The sequence below is a fragment of the Acanthisitta chloris genome, unplaced genomic scaffold (assembly GCF_000695815.1).
Source record: "Acanthisitta chloris isolate BGI_N310 unplaced genomic scaffold, ASM69581v1 scaffold3643, whole genome shotgun sequence".
Lineage (NCBI taxonomy): Eukaryota > Metazoa > Chordata > Aves > Passeriformes > Acanthisittidae > Acanthisitta > Acanthisitta chloris.
This window is the reverse complement of record NW_008664164.1, coordinates 57,588-71,664: the sequence shown is the minus strand read 5'-3', so window position 1 is coordinate 71,664 and position 14,077 is coordinate 57,588. Positions and strand designations below refer to the sequence as shown.

General features: G+C 39.0%; 1 protein-coding gene across 1 annotated transcript in view; it reads right to left on the bottom strand.

Moving 5' to 3' along the window:
• Window positions 1-569: 569 nt before the first annotated feature.
• Window positions 570-14,077, bottom strand: part of LIMCH1 (LIM and calponin homology domains 1) — a 66,350-nt gene continuing 52,842 nt past the window's right edge. The window contains exons 15-26 of the mRNA XM_009071212.1: window positions 13,493-13,525; window positions 12,677-12,681; window positions 12,437-12,520; window positions 12,152-12,244; window positions 11,086-11,190; window positions 9,581-9,717; window positions 8,664-8,788; window positions 7,493-7,616; window positions 6,398-6,475; window positions 5,069-5,177; window positions 4,065-4,167; window positions 570-1,299 (exon numbers count right to left, since the gene is read on the bottom strand). Of these exons, the coding sequence (XP_009069460.1) occupies window positions 1,274-1,299; window positions 4,065-4,167; window positions 5,069-5,177; window positions 6,398-6,475; window positions 7,493-7,616; window positions 8,664-8,788; window positions 9,581-9,717; window positions 11,086-11,190; window positions 12,152-12,244; window positions 12,437-12,520; window positions 12,677-12,681; window positions 13,493-13,525 (1,022 nt within the window). The 3' untranslated portion in view covers window positions 570-1,273. The remainder of the gene's footprint in view (window positions 1,300-4,064; window positions 4,168-5,068; window positions 5,178-6,397; window positions 6,476-7,492; window positions 7,617-8,663; window positions 8,789-9,580; window positions 9,718-11,085; window positions 11,191-12,151; window positions 12,245-12,436; window positions 12,521-12,676; window positions 12,682-13,492; window positions 13,526-14,077) is intronic.

Below are 14,077 nucleotides of genomic sequence, written 5' to 3'. Positions count from 1 at the left end.
AGTGCTAGGATATTTTGCAGTTGTTAACACGTTCCCTAACTTTGTCTGTGTATTGTAGATAACTGCTGCACTGCTGTTTCAGTGAGCTTCTGGGTCACCTTAGTAAGGAGCACATGCTTAACTGAAGAGCACAACTGGCCCAAACCCAAGCAAGTTAGGCCTTTTGTCTGCTGCCACCAGCCTCCTCTGCCTGCCTGCCACACTCCTGGATCTTGCTAACTATTTTTGGGTAGTGGATGGAGGAACACAGGCTCCAGGCTGTCTAATTCCCTGCTCCAGGGAGTACCTGAACCACATGTGTTTCTCTGCAGGAGATTTCAACCAGGCATAATGTTTGCAGGTGAACGAGCAGATCTCAAACCAACCCGAACCATCATCCATTGGCAAGTTACATGCCAAAGAGAAAAGCTTCACCATAGCACCAAACTCACAGCTCAGCTGGGTCTGCCAGTTTGGCTGCCTCTCCCCAACATCACCTTTCACTGAGCTCAGTAACAGCACAGGGTGCTGAACTTGGTAAGGAGGATTGCTCCCAACAGGAATCTTGCTGTCGTTAACGGTATGCAGTCTTTACATTTGAGGAAGAAATCTTTATTGGAGAGAATATTAAGCTATAGTCATGAACATGAGGTACACAAACAAAAACGTCCTATCACTAAAGGTGCAATAATTTATTTGTATAACTCCTACCCTCCACTGAAGGTAATATAAACACAAAATGCTTCAGAATTACAGGATGTATTATCAAACTAGTCTCTGTATAAAAAAAAGTTATAGCTTCAGTTATAACAGAGAAGTCGTGCTGTGATGTTTAGTTTTTCAAATGCACTGATTAGATGCTACCTTAAAATTACTTCTCAGCTCAAGTTGGCATATTCTATAAAGGTTCTGTAAACTTAAACATTTTAATTCCTAGAAATATTAAAACAAACCAGCTTTATTGCATGTTTATTTTCTTATTACTTTCAAAAGAACAAGGTAACAGACTGGAAACCATAAGCATACCTGAATGGTGGGATTTGTTTTTGTAGTACTTAGGCTTTGCCTTCCCAAACATGGTCATACATATTTTGCAAATTTCTTAAGAAAGCAAACCCAACATATTGCATTTCAAAGGAGCAGGTGTAGCTTTTTTTTTTTTTTGTGAGTTTTTCAAAACGAGATGAGAGCCACCATGTCCATGGATTCAAGCTTTACAAGTGATTGTCTGGAGGCAGCCGAGACATTTGAGAAGAGAGTTCTTTCTTGAAAGTTATTAGGACTGAAAGTCATGTCACAATGTAGTTGGCTGTCCAGCAGCTGGGTAAAACAAAACCAAAACAAGTCATTTGTTGACAAATTGTAACGACCAAACACAGACTTTTCCTCACATGGTCTCTATAATTAAAAAAAACTGCATCTGGAATTATGTATAATTTGTGCCCTGCTTCTCCTTCCTGCTGCAAAGTTGGGGCACAAACTACAAAGAAGGATTCAGCATAACTAGGGGAAATATATTTTCCTTGCCACATGACAAATGTGTTCTGCACACACTTTTATTTTATTTTACTTCCAAAGGACTTGTGGGTATATTTATATCAGGCTCTGCAGTGGCAAAATAGTAAAGCAAAGGACTGAAGAGTCATCTTCAGCTGTGCCTAGTTTCTGCTGTGTGGTAATGCAGAGTCCTTCTGTTATTTGGCCATTTTGTTATTGGAGGGAATCTCATTAATTTACTTCTTGTCTTTGTCTTCAACACTCACAAACCTGTAACTATTCCCTGTGTTTGACATTGAGTACTGAGGTTTTGTTGTACAGAAACAACCTACTGATAAAATCCCACCCACTTTTATGTGAAAACCAGAAATATTTTGGACCCTAGATCATGACTCTGTTATTTGGCCATTTTGTTATTGGAGGGAATCTCATTAATTTACTTCTTGTCTTTGTCTTCAACACTCACAAACCTGTAACTATTCCCTGTGTTTGACATTGAGTACTGAGGTTTTGTTGTACAGAAACAACCTACTGATAAAATCCCACCCACTTTTATGTGAAAACCAGAAATATTTTGGACCCTAGATCATGACAATCTCTAGAACCAGAAATATTTTGGACCCTAGATCACAACATAATCTCTAGTGCTTTTCTCCAGGTTTTTGAAGATTTATTTTGAAACAGTCATCTACATTTTCAAATAAGCTTCTGGCAGCCAAAATACTTCATCGAGATGTTCATAAGCATCTCTGATCAATACTGATTAATTCTGGGTTGGTCAGAGACCACCAGTTGGGCACATTGCTGCACAGGTTTTCAGGTTCAGCCACGGGGGAAGGAAGGCACAAGGTGTTCAATCAATCAACTGATTTCACATTTTGGATGAAACTTCCCAAAACTTAAAGGCAAAACATTAACACTACACCAGTTTGTTCTTCGTTTCAGATGAGAAGTCCATCAAATTTTAGTTAAAAATTAGGAACTAACCATATTTGCAGTTATATCAAAATCAGTCCCTTTGAACTGTCAACAACAGTGTAACCTAAATTCAACTAACTGAATTTTGAGATTTGGCATGTGGAATGAACACAGCAGGAAGAGGCAATTTGTAGCAAAAAAGACAAAGCTTTGCCATCATTATTCTTCAGGAACTATACATTTCCTCAAAATCTATTCCCTCTGTCATGGACCTGGAGACCTTTGTGCTAGGTATGTACAAACACAAAACCTTACTGCACAAAACATTGTGCACAGCTTTGTAATGCATTTCCTAGCACCACTGCTGTAGGAATGATGATGGAGAGGGTGATTTCTACAGCATATAAGCTGATAAATAATTTATTTGAGACTTCATCTATCCTTAAGGGACCTCAATTTTTATTTAAGCAAAAAGAATGAAGAATGAAATTATGACTTTTACCACCTTCTTCTCTATTTTTTTTTTTTTGTGTGTGTAAAGATAAATATGCAAACATGCATTGTAAGAGTCAGGACCTCATCCACATAAGGAAGGTTTAGAGTCTCAACCTTGAAGGGAGAAAGCTATTTCTACATATATCTGGTTAAAGAAATAATAAAAACTTGCTAACATCTCTTAGCAGAATTTAGAACAAAAGCACTAAACGAACGGTTATACACTAGCACCCTCTAGCTCTGCTGGTGGGGAAATAGCTCTCTCCTGCAGCATCAGAATAAAAATACCAATTCTTCTCCAGGCAAAGGTAGTGAGGTTCCTTTCCTACTCCTGGATTTCTATAGTCATTGCTTTTGAGAGAGGAAAACAGAAAGAGTAAGGGAAAAGTTTCACTTATCAGTTGGAACTGTAGGAAGTGAAAATACTAAATAACATTTAGCAGAAAAGCAACAATTACTCCTATTGGTTTTCCCTGCATCTTAATATTTTCCACAAAGTGGAAACCAACATGAGCACTGCCCAAGTCATATCACTGATGACATCAGGTTAAAGCCTAAATGCTCTAAGTAATTTGGTATCAGTCACAGGAATCCAGGACTTGGAAGGACATGCAGGTGACCTGCTCCAAGGCAGAAAAATGCATCAAACTTTTTTCTGATATGCAATTGTCTGGCTCATTCTTCAAAACTTATGGCAAGCAACACTATTTAGCATGTGTCTGGGGATATCACCACAAAGACAGAACATTCCTAATATTTTACATGATCATTTTGCCCCCAAAAGGGAGGCCTGGAGACACAAAAAAATGGGAACTGCTCCAAACAAGGCCTAGGGTCCTAGATCTAGTAGAATTATCTACATTGTCTCACATGATGTGAGAGATCCAAGCCTCCAGGACATGCAAGACACATGCACAGTGTAGGAATTTATATTTATGCAGAGAAAGAGCTTTTAAGTTTACCATGGCTGAACAGAGATCCTCTGGGCAAGATTTAATGGGCTTGGAAATATTTTTTGATACAAGACAATAATTAAAATGGCATGGGGAGGTTCCTCTTCCCAAGGCACAGCTATGCCTGAGTGTCAAAGCCAGCAGGAGACAAACCCATCAGTTAAAATCATGACAACAGTATTGTTAGAGCTCCCTGTCCTTCAGTCAGGGTTTGGTACTTACTTCTGGATCGGATATAACAATCGTTGCAGTTCAGAAGACCATTCCTAATCCTGACATCTGTCCCACTTGCTGCATCTCCCAGCTGTCCTTTGCAAATGCCACACTGTCAGTCGAAAAACAGAGAATGTAAGAGAGGCAATGCCCTATTACCTGTCACAACTCTTCCCAAATTTTTACTTTTGCTTCAGTAGTTCTTGGAACAGTGAGAAAAAATACCCCCCTAGAACCCAGTCCATATTCCTCACTGCAAATCAGTGAGAAGCTGTTTTAGAGTAAAAAATGTTTAGGATTGGATTTCAGCAGCCTCTGCTGCTTCACATAGAACTGAAGTCGAGTGATTTAAAGGGATATCTGATTTTAAGCCAACTCACTTGTGACAGATAAAGTTTAGACAGGCCAAACGTTTAGTTCAGGTAAATGACTGAAACCAAGAAAGGCTTCACAAATGTCTGATATCAGCTGGGTCAGAGATGATGGAAATGGACACTATACCAAACACTATCTTGAGTTATTTCCAGACTGAAACACTCAAGAACAGCCAAGAAGTATTTCTGCTGAGAACTCTGGTGAAAGCCAGAATATATAATTCATTCCATAGTCAAAGCTTTCCAAACATGGGTCAGATCAAAGACACACATGATTTTGGAAGGAAAAAGAAAACCAACTAAAAAAAAATACCTCACAGTAAATAATGCTGTTTAAATGAAAAAATTGAAGAAACAATGAGTACAACAGGGAAATTCTATGATGCTTGCCTCTGTAAGCGTGGAACCTGTTTGCTTGTTCAATCACAGGTTTTAGTCCAGTTAACATGTTTGACCACAAAATAACACATTAGTTGTGTTATTTCCACTTCTTTACAAACACACACAAACAGACATATATAACAACCATGCACATTCTCTGGTCCTTTCATTTTCAATTTCACATCTACAGCCCTCAACATACTCTCTACCTGTACTGTGCATGACTTGAGATTTTTCTTAATAAAGCAAGAGACATACCCTGAAGCACTGAATATGGAAATAAAGACCGAGTGTTTCAATGATCATGGCAGCTCCTTTGCCAAGAGGGAGCCCACAGGTAGAACAAAGCTTCTTTCCACTGACAGACCTAGGAGACAAACACAGCTTCAGGAAAATCACAGCTGATGCTGAAATGGAGCCCAATGTTTAGACAGGTTTATGGAGAGGGACAGGATGGCAAGAGGGAGCATTGCAGGGTTTCATGGAAATGCATGTTGACCCTTCAGCTGTGTTACTGAATCAGCCTGCACACCTGCCTTGCAGACAAGCAAGCAGAAGGACTTCAAATGTCTGAGTGCACAGCAGCTCAGACACATTTCCCTGCCCAGTCAGATGTGCTAGATCAAGGGAGATGCAAGCCTCTTGACAGAGGCCTGAGTGGCAGGAAAAAATGCCTGTGGATTCATAGAATCATAGAATAGTTAGGGTTGGAAAGGACCTTAAAGATCATCTAGTGCCAACCCTTGCACTAGGCCAGGTTACTAAGTGCCCCATCCAGCCAGGTCTCACCAAAATTGCAGCTACAATTAGAACATAATAAAATGTTCAGACAAAAAATTCCCAGTGGTTTCATGTCAATGCAAATGGTATCAGAAGGAGAGTTTTGCTGCGAAACATGAAGAAAAATGTAATTTAAAAAGAACAAAAATTTGCTATGCTCTATGTTGTATTACTTTACCCTATTTAATAAGCCAACTGATTTTAATATGCTCCAAATTATCAAAGATTCAATCAGGCTACAGTTAACATTTATTTAGAGTTGGTACATGTAACTCAAAGAAAGCTGTACAGATTGCTGGAGAGAATCAAGTCTGTAGGAGACTAGTATGAATGTAGGCAAATTAGAAAACCAGCAAAAAAAGCAAAATGCATTTCAAGTTTGGAAATTAAAGGAAGAATTTCTTTTTGAGTCAGCAAGTGTTGAAATGTGGCAATGTTTAGAACAGATCTCACTCCTGAGCATGTGACTATTCACAGTGAAGAAATCCTCTGGTTTAAGTGCTCTGACCTCACACTTGACTGAGGTTTATACTACCCCATTTCAATGCCACTGACATTTCAATGATCAAGCAAAGTCCTACAGCTGCTTTCTGAACTGTGTTGTTTGAAAACATACCAATACTGCTGAAGCAGGCAAGAAATATGGGAGAGGGAGATACATGTTTATCCCATGGATGGTTATGCATTGCATCATTTACAAGAATTACTAGTGCATCCACATAATACTAATGTGATTTACATTGTGGCAGTTCACCAGTGACTTCAAGATGTGTTTGGTCTGTAAAATTCCTTATTGACCTTTAGTACCTGTTGGGTGAGTGACTCAGGGCAGCAGGAGAGCAGGGAGATGATGGCCCAGATCGGAAGTTCTCGTGATAGCCTGTCCTAAAAGACAGGAGAGAAGATGCATTACTTCAGCTGAAGAACAATTAAAACCAGGTTTTGTATGGAGAAATTCCAGCTGGTGAATATCAGGACTACTAGTCTAAAGATTTTTATCTAAGGAAAAAACTATAAATTTGATGTCCACTGCCATTTTGACATAATGAAAAATCATAGAAATGCTTCAAACTCTCACTGCTTAAAACAGTTTACAGATTAAATAGCAATTTTCTCAAACACACACACACAAGCAGTTTGCTATGAGGAACAGGTAATCAAACCTCAATCTATGTTAGCTTTGACTGGATACAAGCTTCAGAGAAGCAACACATTTTGCAAAATACCTTGTTCATATATATGCTAATGAAAACAGATGTTCCTTTCTCATTACACAGCTACAGATTTAGTAAATACTCGGTAAGCAGATCCTCTATTTCCTGAAATAACTGGTGTTACTGTGCAGTAAGGCTTACTCAAAAGTAGAAGACAAAGCAACAGAGATGAAAAAGACTTCACCAAAATTTACAGCAGAAAGGAAATAGTAATCTCTGTGTGTCTTTTAAATCTTAAAGGACTAGACTGGAAGCTGGGGAATGAAGCTCTTGGATACCAACTTCAAAGAGACAGACTGAACCTGACATTCTCACCCTGATGTTTAGCTACTTACTAGCTATAAATGTTTGTCTCAGGCGCTTAAACAAATTAAGCACAGCTATAAATGTTTGTCTCAGGCGCTTAGACAAATTAGGCATATGAAAAGTTATGGAGATGAGTGATTAAAGAGCTAAGCAGAAAGAAGAGAGAGGCAAGCAGGGGGTGTGCTCCCTCATGAAATTAATTACTGGGGTACCAGTAATGAGAAACAAAGTAGATAAATGTTAGTCTTGGTGGGAAAGCCTGGAATCAACAGGGTCTTCACACCGCAGGACTGAGGAAATGCAACCTATCAAGAATGCTGAGTAGGAATATAAGGGCAAACAGAGAACTTCTCCATCTCTGCAATAACCTTCATGATCTCACCTCCTTGCCTCCCCTGCAGAGCTCAGCTGCTGTCCTGCAGTCTGGCCCAGATATGGTCTCTGCCGAATGTCCTCTGCACGATGCGGAGACTGCTTGGGCAGAAACTGCTGATTCCAGGAGATATCTGCAACAGGACATGGGCAAAACTCAGTATTTGAGACAAAATACTTCTGTCATCATTTATACACCAGCATAGCTTGTGGGCACACCATAAAGGAGATGACATGAGAGAACCTAGAAAAAAAACCCTGATTAGCAGAAGTAGTTAAAAACTCTCAAATCTCCAAAGTTTGCTTAATCACTACTACAAATCCACAAGGATTTATTGCTGGGTGATACATTCTGCTTTCTTTTTTAGAGCAATCTTTATCAAAGAACTAAGAATGCAATAAAATTGAGACAAGAGCAGCAAACCATCTAAACTTAATAAACCGAATTTGCATTTGGAGCAAGCAATAACACTGAAACCTCCATAGGTGTTTAATTTTTTAGAATAATGAATTTTTATGCTGGACTGAAACCAAAAGTCTAAAACTTGATTTTGAAATCTACATGCACTTTCTATCTTTAGACCTGCTTATTTACTTTCTACTCTTCACTTGTCTTAGATAACGACGCTAAATTTGTGAATTTGCCCTTTTTGTTTTAGGGTGACCCTGTTGACAGCAGTGCTTTGGGGAAATTCCTTCATTCAAAAAACAACAATACTAATGGGAGCTTAAACAAGTCTATTAACTTTAAATGTCATCAGATATTTCTAATGACAAAATCACTTTAGGTTTAGTTTTAAAATGTAGAGATTTTTACTGGACTAAAATGGGCATAAACAATCTAATTGACTATGAAAACACAAAATAAGTGTGGGAAATATGCACTTTGCATCAAGATAAACACACTATGTGTGTAAGATTATGTAAAAAGATGGAAGATAACTGTGTTTAACTGCTACTGTGTACAGACAGGCCTATAAATGAGATTCCTACCTGCTGCTGCTTCTGTTTTCATCACCTTAACGTATTTATCTTTGCTAACAGAACATATCTTTTGAGTCTCAGACATTCTGGTTTTGAAGATATATGTGTACTGTCAACATCCAAAATTCTTTGAGTTAGATTTCTATCAGATTTCTACCTGGAAAAGAACACATGCATATGAAGAGTCTTACTCTCACCCTGAGTCAATGGCAGATTCAGCCTGGCAGGTGAGCTGCACTCCATCACTGGCATGTGGTGCTCCTGTTCACTTCCTCCTTTCAAGATACCTGTCTCTGGATATCCTGAGAGCACTTTATTTCCACTGTCAATAAAAATAAGCCACATTGTATAAGTAAATCCAGGAAAAATTTCACTTAGAATATAATGGTAAAGTTAGACTTTTGAATATCACTCCATTTTTTCTGCAAAACGATTTTTGTTGTTGTGTCAGCAATGACAAAGCAATGAGGATAACTGTCACAAATTAACAAGTTTGTCTCCAAACAGGCCAAGTCTTCCTGCTTACCTCAAACACTCAGATGTGCTGAAGATCAATGTTGAATTTCTGGAAAATGGCTTCTTTGACAGAGAAATAGCTTTTAGCCATGTTCTCTATACAGTGCTCAGCATCATCAGATGCTTCTCATCTTTGTGAAAGCTGTTAATTAGCAGTTGGGAAGAGTCCAGGACTTTGACCACCACCTGTCGAGTTTGGGTATGGCTCTTCTGAGATGGCCAGGCAATTTAACACAGACTCTGAGTGAAAACTGCTACTGCACCTTTATTCCTTCAAATGGCTTGTGAAACACACACAAGACAGTGCAGTGACATACAGATATCTGAGCTATCTAAGCTCTGATCTGGTTGATGTGACAGCCCCTTGGCAAAGCCACACATGGAAAAAACAAACCTTCTGATATGTACAACTACCACTGTGCATTGCCAGGCAAGCATTAGCCTGTGGTGAGTGACTAATAATCAGAGCATATTACACCTATCACCAGGCCACCAGATGATGATGGCCCAGCATCAATCATGGACAGACATGATATCCCAGAAGTCTCCAGAATACAAAGCTCCACGGGGCTATAAAATGTTTAGGCTTGATACATACCTCCTCTTTTCTTGCCAGAGTTCATTTTCCTTGCTTTTCAGAGATGGCATGATGTCCTGCTCCCAGAGCAGCTTTTTCTGCCTTGTAACTTCTTTTAGTTTGCCTTCATCTGGACAACTGTTTGAATCAGCTGAGTTCTAGAAGACAGCAGGAGAGGGAACAAGGAGCTTCCTTTGAATTTGGCATGAGCACACATGTGGAAAAAGTACAGGCTTTTCCCACATACATTGTGTTGACCCACCTTACTGTCATAAAGAACATCTGACATTATACAGTGGAACCATTTGACCTTGGTAAGGCCAACTTTAGATTTAATTAAGACTTCAGCTGAAAAAAAATCACCGAATCAGACTAAACTGAATATGAAAAAAGTTAGGGACTAACCAATTATGAAGTGGCATTCAGGATGACAAAATAAAAAGCCTCACTACATACGTTTTGGAAGAAATCCTTGAACTGCTTTGAGAGTCTAGACAGTCTCCCATTGGACTTGTGAGGACTTTTTGAGTGATCTCAGCTTGTTGCCTCTGCCTGGGGGAATGTACTAGGCATCCCCAAATGGCAACACCAGTACTACTTCCAAAATGATACTGGAGTGGGCCATGCCTAACTGGTGGAGTTTGAGTAAGCCATGGCATGAGATCCTTCACCTCTGGGTGCAGGCAGTGCCCTGAATGTGACATAAGCAACTCCACCCAGAAAGTTATTGCTACACAGCCATGTGGAAAATGGGCCATGATGGATGCCCTTGCACAAGGATGAGTGATAAGAAGGGGCAGGAAAGGCAAGAGAAAAGCCAAAGCATATAGTACTCAGAATCCTGGAGTTGAATGGAAAAAGGCAGATGACTTCTTGGGTGCAGGTGCCTTAGGCAGGAGAAAATTACATCTAGGAATAGCACATTTACTCTACTGTGATCTCATCTGGGGTGTTTTTCTCTGATCTCTGGCAAACATTTAATTAGATGCATTGAATTAAACATTCTGTGCTACTTAAATAAAATAAAAAACATAGAAAGTGAACATTCCTCTGTTTGTTTTGCTGCTTTCTAGGAGGGATGGTGGGAGAGAAAAGGAGAAAAACTGGAGAGGCAGGATTCAGTCTCATCTGAGATATGCTTAAAGCACTATTTTACACTCAGCATTTTGGATGCAGGGAAACCACTTCAGATTTTGTTGGTTTTGAGAAGGTAGTCAAAAGAAACACAAAGAGGTGACCGTTTTTTTCACAGCATGAGTTAAAGAGAAGCAGCTTCAGAGAAGAAGTATCACTCACTCCCTACTGTAGTTGAAAATGGGATGGTAGCAGTTAGCTCAGAAGTATGATACTTCAATTGTGAAAACAGGCAAGCTACAGCACTTTGAGGCATCACCAGTTATAGAAGGGATCCAGGAAATATCCTTATTTTCACTGCTCTCAGACTTTGTGGGACTTTAGCAAAGGATTAAACTTTGCTCTGAAGATTGCTTAGTCTTTATTGCCTTATTACTCCACGAGAAACTCACCACTGTCTTGTTTCCTTCAGTGGTAGAGGAAGAGGAGGAGAGGAGCTCAGCAGAGTTTGAAGAAACAATGAATGGAACTACAGTATCCTCTATTATCTTACGTTCCTAAAAAAGAGGATCAGGATAGAGTGGGGATTAAAAATACAGAATGTAAACTATGAGTTTATGAAGCAGAAGCATAAAGTTTGGCAATGTGCTGTACTCAGATGGCTAGGTAAGGACCTGTGGTCCCAAGAATAATGGTAACACCTCAATTTTTAATTTACTTGAAGGTTTTGCACTTCCTTTCCTTTCACCATTACCATCTTTGAGATGGAATTTCCAAACCTGGAAAGAATTTTTCACTTGGGATGGCACCACTGTTTCTCATAGTACCAGTCTACTAAATTTCATCTAAAAATATGAAATTATCCTTGGTACATGAGAAATGTGTTTTGAAAGTTGAAAAAAGTTCTTGTTCAGATCACAAGTATTCCCCTCAAGCACAGATGACAAAACATTAATTTGCATAATACACTAGACAAACTGAAAACATTAATATTTTCCAATTTCCTGCAATAATGACACAAGCACAACAGAAGAAAACCACTATCTTATATACTGTTAATATTCTGCAACTGTAAACTTTGAACACCAGTGGATTTTTTTTTTTTTAAAAAAGGTCAGTTTACCAAATATCTACATCATCAAGCCCAAGGCAGACAACAATTTTGTCTGGAGTTCCACCAAATCTATGAACAAAGACCATGCCAAAACACACAAGATTGCCTCTGGAGGGAGTCTGAGCCTGCCCAGACACAACCAAACTGACTCACCCAGACTTGCACAGCAATTAAGACACCTCCACCTATGTGGAGGTTCTAAGAATACCTGTCCAAATATTTAAATATTTTTCCTCAGTGGCTATGGTAGTGTTTAAGAGAAACAATCCTATTGAGAATGCAGCCTTGAGAAGGCTTTTCACTAATTAATCTAGGTATGGGATTTCTTTTTCTTTACATGAGTGGGTACATTTAAATAAAAACAAAAAAAGTCAGTAAACAACCTCTTCTTCTGAGCCTTATACCTCCTCATAGTATCTACGCTCCTCCTCTTCAACTTCTCTCTGGGCCTTTTCCCATTCCTCTTTCAGCTTGTCCTGCTCCTTCTGATACTTCTCCTGTAAGTGGATACAAATGCAGGTAAATTCAGAGCATCCTGCATTAGGAGTAAATTCTGTGGCATCTCCACAGTGAAAATGAACCTAAGAGTGGTTTAATCAGAAACAAGATGAAATAAGAAGACAAAAATTTGAAACATCCACAGCTGTCAAAACAAAACTGCTTTTCCCACCCTGTAGTTTCTTCCCTACCTGAAGCAAGCGTTCCTGCTCGTGCTGCCACCTCTCCTGGCGCTTTCGCTCCTCTTCTGGATCCCAGGACCAAAAATTGAAACGCTTAGGTGAAGGAAAATGAAGCTGTTAGACAGTGACACTGCACTTCACAAAGCTTCCAAAGAAAGCTATCTCCTACCCCTGCTGCTGGTGTTACAATGGGAAATTGAGGACTAGATAATGGTTCTCTCAGACAGCAGAAAACGTTCTTTGCTTCACTGACACTTGTGATTGCCCACAGGTATCCAAATGATCAAATAATAATTTGGTTTGCAATGAAAAGCATGAGGAACTTCAACTGAAGGGGGAAAAAAGGAAAAAGATCTTACAGAAAGCTCTAAGCAGGACTGAACAGAGCCACCTGCAGATACTCAGATTTAAAGAAAATGCCTATTTTGCTTCTCTATAATATTCTGCACAACATGAAAAGCAATTTTAGACTGTAAAAAATATTCTCTTATTTTATATGTCCTATAGCCTTGCTTTGAATTTTTATCCATAATGAAATGAAACCTCAGGCTTCACTAAGGATCCCATTACATGATACATGTTTAAAACCCTTATAATCAAGGGCAATTTGCTGTCATGTCCTTTCCCACTAAGAGTTGCCTTTGAATCTGACAGGAACAGATGATGTTTAATTTTATGTGACAATCAGGTATGAAATACGGTGTACTTCAGAGTAGCATTTGTGGTGTGTTGGGGATTTTTTGTTTTCACTGAGGAGACAGTAGAATTGTGAAATCCTTTAGTTTCTATACATTTAAAATAGAATGGATAATTTAGAGGTACATATTATTCTGAGATTGTGAAGCTTTAGTGGCTGCAGAAACCAAGTACTCTATAGCTGTTGTTCCCTCCAGATAGAGGAGAATTCAGATGCAGACTATGCTTTGATTTGGGTTGTACTTTTTCACTCACATGTCCTTGAGAAAAAAATTCTCATTGTGATTTAGGGATGTTACAAGACAATTTGCATAGAAAATTAATTTTTGCTAAACACAACTCTCTAAACCAATGATGCAAAAAAGGTACTCACATTTGATTTGTCACCATTATCAGAATCAGCTATTGAGAAAAACAGAACAAGGAAAGATTAAACTTAACATAGCATAATATGCTTAGCCTGCAATTAAATCTACATTGTATCTGTATAAAAAAAGCTTCATGTTAGTTTCCTATTTGCTCCCACAACCAAAGGCAAGGACGAATTGCAAGCAAATAAATCAGAAAACCAGATTACATCCATCACCATCAGAACTACTGTTTATCTGGGTATAGAGGAGCACAATATTAACTAACATCAGATTCTACTCTACCACTAGCTAATGCCATCTACTTCTGGCCACAGATGTTAGCAGTGTTCAGACACCAAGTGTTACCTACCTTGATCTACTTTTCCCTTCGTGATTCAGTGCAAGGAAGGAAAAAGCACGGCAGAGCTAAAAGGATGAGACTACACTACTCAAGAGCCACAGTTACGAAGAGAACCATTGCCATTTTCTATCCAAATGTCTTTGAAAATTAGGCTGATTTCAAGAAATTAAGAGAAAGGTATTTATAGGCAAGGGATTTCTTTTGGGTGCCTGAAATCAGAGCATCACAACGATGTGCAACCCA